The sequence below is a fragment of the Solea senegalensis genome, linkage group LG20 (genome assembly GCF_019176455.1).
Source record: "Solea senegalensis isolate Sse05_10M linkage group LG20, IFAPA_SoseM_1, whole genome shotgun sequence".
Taxonomy (NCBI): Eukaryota; Metazoa; Chordata; class Actinopteri; order Pleuronectiformes; family Soleidae; genus Solea; species Solea senegalensis.
Window position 1 is genome coordinate 1327799 of NC_058039.1, and position 9241 is coordinate 1337039.

The window sequence follows — 9241 nt, forward strand, 5'->3', positions numbered from 1 at the left end:
TCTACGGGTTTAACACTGTAAGAAACAAACTCGGTGGAGGTTTCAGAAATTCTGAATGTGCATCCCCACCAAAATCTACTTGTTTCTTCATTAGGCCACAGCCTCCATCATCCCCAAAATATTTCATCAAATCTATCCTTTACTTATGTTATGTTGCTCACAAGCATTTCAGGTGAAAGTAATAACTCCTCAAATATTTAAGTAATAACGGCTGCATTCATTTGTATTGAAACTATATTTTCTTGCACCACAAAGTCAGGGGTGTGACACACACACACACACACACACACACAGTGCTTATGTTATTAAGAGTAAATGATGGATGCTCAACCAGTTGAAACTTAGAAGCTGAACCTGGTCTGTTGATATGTACACAACTTTATTTTTATTCTATAACAGTGACATCAATAACTGTTGCTAATAAAAACAAAATTACGTGTGTAACGTCCAGGGTCCGTAACTCAGTTTGCCCTCATTTGAAGAGTGAGTTTACATTATACACAGGTACATTCTTGTCAAACGTCTGCGTGCAGAGCCTGTAAGCAGCGTAAATCTCATGATTTACGGTTTGTCACAGTCGGACGCTGTGTTAACTCTGTGTAAGTATGTACAGCATGTACAAAATGTGGTCAGAGGCTGAGCAGTATCGACAAACTGTTGTGATAACAAGTGCAAAAAACGTTAAATTAAATACACTGAACTGGGAATATGCAGCATTAGGAGAGCAAATTTCAATTTCAAAACTCATTATCAGTGAGGTTAAAATGACTCACTGCCGTCATTGTTAATTGGGCTTAAAAATGTCATGGCATTAAAATGCAATCATAAAACCACAACTGAGTGGTTGGTACAAGTTAATTACTGCTAAACCCTTAGCTGTAGTTAGTGGTGAGAGCATAAATGTTGCACTGTGCCAATATGACACATATTTCATTCATCTCATCCATGCCAGCGTGTACACTCAGTGACCAGCTCAGGCCCTGCTATACTGTCGTCTACTACAAAGATCAAATGTTTCTGTTGCCACCGTTGGAGAAGCGTTAGCTCAGCTATATACGAGTAAAAGATAGAATACTAATAGTATTCTGCTTTATTTCGCCCGCAGGCCGCCTTCTCCCAGTGGGAACTGAAGTTTCTAAAGCACTCATGATCCTGCACCAACGTCAACATAGAGAAAATCAGCTTTTTAAGTTCATGGGAGCTGCTGGTCTTCTGCTGCCTCATTTGGTAAGATTGTGTCACTTGGATGAATCCAAAGGATTTCAAACACCAAAACCAAGAAAAATGACACATTTGAACTTCCTGATGGACGCAGCAGTAGATCAACAACTCCAGTGTGCAATGATGTAAAGTCAATGATTTTCCACATGGACTTTGGTGCAAGAAGTGAGTGGCGAAAACCAGTCAGTACCTCATAGAAACACACTTTAAAAAAATACCTGGCCTAAATGTTAAGGTAGGAGTTGTATTTCAAATCAACTGTGCAGATGTATATTATAAAGTGGACACTGAGTGTACCTGAGTGTTAGAATGTTACCTCTTTAAAACCCATTAAGTGGCACTGAAATGAACTTTTTTTTTTTTTTCTTATTTAAATAAAGATACAATTTGTATCAACTGCAGTAACAGTTTATAATAAAAAGGTGGATACCACAATACAAAATGACACAAACTCATGTTTATCACGGTTTCTTGCAGCCTCAAGTCTCTTCCTTCCCCTGAAGGAAATGGCTGCAGGCTGGACTCAGATCACCTGAGTGACGGGTTTTTACTCTGCAGCATGAGGATCTCGGCGACAAGCACCTGTGGATCCATCACCTGTGGGAACATGTCCATGGCCATGTGCACCAGGTGGACACTGAAGATGGCCAGGAGCTTTTTCCGGACGACCTCCCTCTCCTCTCTACTGGGGCCCGGTTGCAGAAGCTCCCGCGGTAAGTGCTTTCCCGGCAGGCCGTGTACCACGGGATGGTGACCACCGAAGGGATCGGACCAGTACGTCTGCTGCTGGTGTTTGTGGACTCTGGTGTGCTGGAAATCGGCTGGCTGACTGTATGCAGCAGGTACACTGACCGGGTACGCGCCGTAGCCATGGTAATGGGGCAGATTGTGGGGTATTACGTCAGGGCTGTGGCTGCTCAGGGGCCCCATTTTGTGATGTTGGGGGTGGTGCTGGAAATCTGGTGCAATCCCCAAAGAGGGAGGACCATAAGAGCAGCAGCTACATGGCGCACTTCTTGGAGGGCAGCACTGCTGTCGTACATTGCATACATGCTGGCAGTTCCTGTATTTCGGCCCATACTGGTAATCACACTGACTCCAGGGAGCCTCCATTTGCTGACTGTCTATGGAGCCTAAACCAGAGTCAAGCTGCTCATGAGATTCACTTTGCCGCACTGAGTCATGCTCAGAGGGAGTGGAGCGTTGGCTGGACTTCTCCTTCTTGGATGTGACTTTCTTGCTCGAGCGATGGCTCGTCTTCCCCTGTTCATTTTTATGTTCTTTCTTTACTGAGCTGCTCTCGTGTCCCAGAGTGAGTTTCTTGGCCATGTCCTCGACCAGCAGGAGGCTCTGTCCAGGCACAGGACTGGAGCACGTGGAGGGTTGTTTCTGAGCGGCTGGGGGATGCTTAGCATTCTCCCGAAGCTCATCGGCAACCAAGCGATTGGACTGTTTGGCTCGCTCAGGATGGTGGAATTTACATTTGATTCCATAAGTGCATTTCTTTCCTGCAAGAAGAAGAAGGAAGAGTTTTACAGCCAGTCCAGCAGCTCTGTGAGGTCAGCACAGCAAAATGTGTTTGGCAAGAATACAGGTTAGATCATTAGTTTTGCAGGTATTTGATCATAAATCTAACTAGAAGTCCTTTAAAGTCATCGTGAACATGTCTGAGACAAAGTTCCTCACAATCCATCCAACTTTCAGCAGGTTTTTCAAATTTAACTGATTTAAGGCTGATGCTGAAAGATCACCAAAGTCCTGAGGATTCATCTTCTGAGGACCAGGAATATCTACTCATTTCATGATATTTGAGTTTATACATGTTTGGCTGAAATTGATTTCACTTAAACAGCCTTTTTGTCTCACCATAAGGGCACAGATGTTTTTTCGGAGTCTTCGGAAACTTCCGCAGGAAGTTCTCCAGAGTCGGACCATGTCGGCCAAGAGGATCATCAGGTGGCATGAACCTGCACCAGAGTGAAATTCAAACGTTAATCTTCAAGAACTTTAAAGCTTTTCACATCTTCCACCACACCCACTATTGGGGCTGTTCCATTACATAGTTCTAGCACTACTCGGCTCAACTCAAGTCCACTTGTTTTTTTGCTTTTCCATTAGTGATAGAGGTTCCAAGCGAGCTGAGCCGATACTAAAATGTGACGTCAACAGACTACAGACCACTGATTGGTCAGAGAGTGTCATCACTGGAAGAGTAACGAGTGCGACGTCCGACACAAGAATCAAACCGAACAATGCCGAACTGTAGATCAGTTTAAAAGACTTAAAAATCCTGAAAATCTGTGTTAATCTCCAACATTTAGCAAAGGAAATGTCTAAATTTGTTTTCCTGGGTTCTCACAAGTGAACCATTTGCGTAACAAGCATGTGGCACGTCTACAAGTGAGTGTCTCGTCTGGAGGGGAGAACTCACTTATTGTTAACGAAGGAGTACATCAGCAGCCTCTCCTCGATGAAGCGCTTCCACTTGGGCTTCTCTCCCTGAAGGTCGCGGTACATGTCGTTGGACACGATGATGCCGTCAGACTCGTAGCCATGCTTGACAATGAAGCAGTCGTCATTGCAGACCACTCGTTTGCCCGCGACACGCCTGGACGGCGTGAACACCAGGATCTTCCTCCTCTCCAGGTCACGCAGAATGTGCTGATCTGTAAACCAAACACAGGGTTGCATGAAGTCATTGTTTAAATTGCGGTAGTTCATAGCCCAACTTCAAATACGAAGGTCAATAAATGTCTTCTCCATATCGTCCAAGGTCTCTGAACATCATCGAGCACCAAGGTCATTGTTCGTTAATAAAACTATTCTACTTTAAAGCTCCAGTCTGTAACTTCTGTCACCAAAGGACTGCTAGTGTCACCTCTCCCCCAGACTTTTCCCCACACCTCAGGGGAGCCTGCAGAACTTTCTGAGAAGATAACTTGGCTCCATACTGTAAGCGTTCTCTTTCAACATCTGTTTCAGTATCTCACTCATGTTTCAGAGAACCCGGGGGCTATTTTTTTGACCTTAAATTCTTACTTTACAAACAAAACACCGCGATAATGCAAAACATGGAGAGAGTCGCGTGGAGCTGATGGAATCATAAATCAACATTGCGGAAACTCATATTACAAGTCTAAAATATCATATTTTGTATGTAGACTATGTTCATCCGGCATTTACCGTCTGGAAACGGATTATATTCATTGATTAAATCAGTTTTTGTTCAGTGTGTTCACTGGCAGTGTCACGATGCAAAAGGGTTGATTTTCTCTGTTAATTTAGTGCTGGAGGAGTGAACGTTTTACAAAGGCGCTTGTAATTACATGGACAAACCATTTCACAATGTGATTTTTAAAAAAGAAGTGTGAGAAAGTCATAGTTCCATTTCACCTTTGTGTGTCTGAGCAAATAGATCGGACTTAGATAAATATTAACGCGAAAAAAGAACATCCTCATGCAAAAAAAAAAACTGTTGATCAGCAGTAGAAACTGCAAACAAGCGGTGCTGAATCAGAAGCCACTTCCAAATGTAGGCCACCCAAGGGCTGTTATAGCTACAGAGAACAGTATGGTAAGTTTGTGGTTTCTCACAACGTCAGAAAAAAACCCACATGTTTATCTTTGAAGTTATGCCTTCATAAACCACTGATAAAACTACTTTACTTATAGGAAATAAACTGACATTGGGTATTTCCCAGCAAGCGCAACACTCACTGTGAGAATCTAATCATTTACCGTTTCTAGAAACAGAAGCCTACTTATTTTCATTCTTATTTCTACTACTCTTTTTTTAATGTTTTATACTACTAAACTACTAGTAGTTTAGTAGTATAAAACATTAAAACAAAACTTTAGAGGAGACAATGGGATACACAGTATGAGCCATGTGACAAAGAGTTCACAGTGATATAAACTGAGATAAACAGACGTTACACACATTTGGAAGGCTACAACCTTTTTACTTATTGGAAATTGAAATATTATCCAAGTCAGATAATCAGCAAGAATGTGTGGGGTGAACGAGGAAGCGGACAGTGTCCAAACTCAGGTGAATTCCCTTCATCTGACTGACCTGTGATGGGAACATCTGGCCGAGGCTGTTCTTTCCTCCACGAGGGGACAAACACAGTGACATCAGTGTGGCCTCGGTCCAAGAAGTAGTTCACTGCCAACTGGATTCCCAGACACGAGAATACTTCCTTGTTGCCATGGCTGAATGAATGAATGAATAAATGGAAACCAGGAAAAAGAATGAATGAGTAAACATGTACATATTAAATGGAAAAAAAAAGGAAAAAAAGTTTCCAACAACGAATGAGGTGTCATTTATAATCTCACTCTTTGATATTCAAATAACTTCACAGCTCTTATCGATACAACTCAACACAATGAGTCCACACACATTTAAGAGCTTTACGACGTCTTCTATTCTATTCATCTATAGCAGGTCCACATACTCAAGGGACATCTTTGGCTCGTTTAAGTCTGAAGGTACAACTACATAATAACATAACAATTAAAAATGGCTTCTTTGCTGTCACAGCACCTTGTATGTAAATCATACCATAGATCTCAGGTGTCAAACTCAAGGCCCGCGAGACAATATGTCATGTCGTTCCTGCGTTTTCTTCCCCACTGATTTACTGATTAGTACCACACTTATTAAGTTACCGCAAATTAAATGTAGACTTTGAAAACACAGAGCCCGGAACCAGAGGGGGGTTATAAGGAGGCTCAGCCCCTAATTTTGCATTTGGCTCCCTCTCTTTTAGATTTATACAGCTCGTAAAAATGATTGGCTAAGATACATGTGATTACAAGTCCGTTTGTGCTGTTCTACTGAAATACAGTGGAGGAAGTCAGGCCAGACAGATGGAAATGGGCAATGGAAATATCATCCGGCCCTCAAGTTGGACACAGTTTTTAATTTCGGCCCCCTCTGTTATTGAGTTTGACACCCCTGCCATAGATTAAGAAATAGACACTGCCCCAGTAATTCCTTGAGCAAACTTTACTGTGTAAATCTCACTGTTTAAGTTTACAAATGCCTCCAGGGCTTTTTGGATGTGTCAAGTTTAAAGGAAAGGTGACTGCACTGCAGGGTAACATGGTGCAATGGCTGCTCCTGTTGAAAGGACGTCTTTGGAAGACACACATTACACACACACACACACATGTATGTGCTCTGATTTGCATACTTGAGCAGATTATTTTACAACGTGCCTGAACGGGCGTGCCTGGCTGGGAGAGGCAGAAGGACAGATTGTATTCTCATGCACGCACTCAGTCTACACACACTGTGTGTTTTGGTTTTTTTCTCCCTCTTCGTTCTCCCACCCACTGCCTGTCCCTTCATCTGTTCCTCCAACTATATGTGTACGTCCCTGTAAAACCAGGCGGGGGGGTCATATCGGTCCCTACTTTTCTGTCAAACCTCCATCTCCAATGCTGCTGTTTCTGTGATGGCTGTGTATTGTCCTATTATTGTATTCAAATATAGTCATTCAGACCAGCAGGTTCAACCATGCAAACACAGAGCCAACAACAAAGAGATCTAGTGAGAAGCTCAAACCTGTTTCTGCCAAGCAGGTAACTTTAACACCCTATCTTCTTGGATATAAATATAAATATATTAGTATGCAAGTTAATTAGAATTATGGATGAACTGATTTGGAACAAACTTGTGTTGTAAAATATTTCTAATCATGATTGTAATATGTTTCCATACTCTATTATGCACTAAAATTAGACATAAAGTTGAAATCAATAACAGTCATGTATTTAAACCTAGGGTTGCAGACTGATAAGAAAATAAGACACAGTTATATTGTTTACATTCGCTGTTGGATTGCGACTGTCTGAGAGCAGGAGGAGAAATGTTTTGGGGTTTTTTTTATCTTCATTAGTGGACTGGGACTGAAAGTTCCACTGTATTTCCCCTTAACATCAATAAATGTGCTTTCACCAACGTTTCACAAGTCAGGAAGTGGACATGAGATTAGGATCGTGTGTCATGACATGACAGATTAAATGTTAGTAATTTCCGATAGAATATCAGGAAATTCGGTGAATAAATATCACAATTTCCCTTCGGTGGTTTCACACTCAAAAAAACAGAATCTGAATATAAATATGAGGGATGCAGACGTTGCTTATTTTCATCAATATCAATTCATCTTCTTTCTTTTTTTTCAAATAATACCGACACTGGAGTGTCAAGCAAATAATGAAAAAATAAAGCCCAAAGTGTCTTTAAATGTCGATCGTTCAAAAATCGATGGTGTTTTTTGCTTTCCAAAAATGACAAATTATAAGTTCCAAATTCAAAATAACAATTAATCATGATCATTTCAGTTCTAATTAATGTAAAACGATAGGTTTTGGAATTTTTTTTTTGCTTGAAAACCAGTTTGGCTACCAGTTATTCTTGTCGGAGTATCGTTCTGATAAAACTGCCAATTTTAAAGCTGTTACCAACACATTTATGCTGTATTTACCACAAAGCCATAACCAGCCATTTCAAAAACATACTATTCTAACTGTATTACACATGTGCTGCTCCAATAAATAGTTTCTCACCTCATGGCCACGTTGCTACCATCTATAACGATGGGTCTCAGGGCGTCTTCCTCCTCACTGCTCTCCTCTCTGCTCTGTGTAGACGCCGCAGTAACAGGCAGTTGCATGGCGGGACCCTGTAACTGCTGGGCGTCTCCTTTGGGCAGCAGCACCGACATCGTGGTCACCGGCCCCTGTTTGGCTTCCTGACTGGGCCCGATCTGTACCAGCTGTCCGAGAATTTTATCTGTGTCTACGTTGGGGCCAAACTTCTGCCGAATGGACCGGACCTGAGCCGTGGAGTAGCCCAGCTTGTGGAAGAAGTCTATTTGGGCCTCTGTGTGTTGTGAGTCCAGGTAAGGGTCAGGATCACAGGAATACATTTTCTCACAGGAAGGACGGCGGGTGTTTTGAACAGGGAGAAGTGAAGGGAAGATCCATGCAGCAGCGTCAGAGTCTGTGGGGTTGAGGCAGGCCTTGGAGGGGTTTTTACTCCACAGGTGCACCGATGGGGGAAAAGCAACGCCGGCATTCATCCCTCCTACGTCGGTGTAGCTTGTTCATGTCAGAAACATTACAACTTCTCTGTGTAGAGTCCTGAAACAGAGTAGATCCTTAAGACACTGCATTCAGTAGCATTAGCAGTATAATGTATTTAAAATTATGAAAGTAAATACATTTATCATGATTTGTGTGTTGTAGTGTTAGATTACAGTATTAAGTGTTAATATACATAGCATGATTCAAATATTGTGCCGCAGATTTATCACGATTACATATTTTGTAATAACAATTAACAATGTTTTCCCAAAACTGATTAATCTGTCGATTATTTTCTCGATTAATCGCAAAAAAAGGTCAGAAAATGTTGATAAATGTTTCTCAAACCTGGAAATGATGATGTTCTCAAACGTCTTGTTTTGTCCACAAACCCAAAATTTAGTTTTAATTATTTATTTTTTATATGGAGCAAAGAAACCAGAAAATATTCTCATTTAAGAAAAGAAACACACATTTAATTTGGTTATTGATTAATCGAGTCATTATTTCAGCCCCACTTTTTTTGTTATGATACTGTTGCTTGGGAGTTAGTATTTTAACTAAAACTGCAAAGTAACTACTGTTGTAAATGTCACACTTTGGTCCTGTTCCCCTACTTTTACCTCTCTGTAGACTGATTCTCTGTGAGTTTAAAACAGTTTCATTGCTGGTGAACTCCACACCTGGACCTAGGCACCTAAATCCAGGTCATTTCCCTCAGAACAACAAAACCATTCTCTAAGTATACAAACAGAATCTCTGTCTATGTTACAAAAGTTAGGACGTACCTGTGCGTCGGATACGACTTGAGAAACCACACCGCTGGACTACAGGCTACAGTATCCTCTCACCTTGGCTTTCATGTGACCACTGCAGAGGAGTGTGCTGGCGTGTGGCTTCTTGAAGAGTTGTGAGCCGA

The 9241-nt window shown here is 41.6% G+C and overlaps 1 protein-coding gene across 2 annotated transcripts; it reads right to left on the minus strand.

Annotated features, from left to right (window-relative positions):
- Nucleotides 1–360: 360 nt before the first annotated feature.
- On the minus strand, nucleotides 361–9225 carry zc3h12ab (zinc finger CCCH-type containing 12Ab). 2 transcript variants are annotated; one of them, XM_044052824.1, is made up of 6 exons: nucleotides 9174–9225; nucleotides 7804–8379; nucleotides 5297–5436; nucleotides 3653–3887; nucleotides 3088–3188; nucleotides 361–2729 (listed from the first exon to the last, which is right to left on the minus strand). In XM_044052824.1, the coding sequence occupies exons 2-6, from the start codon at nucleotides 8316–8318 to the stop codon at nucleotides 1750–1752; spliced, it is 1971 nt and encodes a 656-aa protein (XP_043908759.1). In that variant the 5' UTR covers nucleotides 8319–8379; nucleotides 9174–9225; the 3' UTR covers nucleotides 361–1749. The 2 variants fall into 2 exon arrangements, with proteins under 2 accessions (XP_043908759.1, XP_043908758.1); XM_044052823.1 differs by having other exon boundaries at nucleotides 9111–9222.
- Nucleotides 9226–9241: the final 16 nt, after the last annotated feature.

Excerpts from the sequence above, each read along its gene's own strand:
- zc3h12ab (XM_044052824.1), bottom strand. The coding sequence starts at position 8,318 with ATGAATGCCGGCGTTGCTTTTCCCCCATCGGTGCACCTGTGGAGTAAA. Across the intron at positions 5,437-7,803 it reads GGTAGCAACGTGGCCATGAG|CCATGGCAACAAGGAAGTAT; the intron begins GTGAGAAACTAT and ends TCATTCATTCAG. Across the intron at positions 2,730-3,087 it reads AAAACATCTGTGCCCTTATG|GAAAGAAATGCACTTATGGA; the intron begins GTGAGACAAAAA and ends TTCTTCTTGCAG.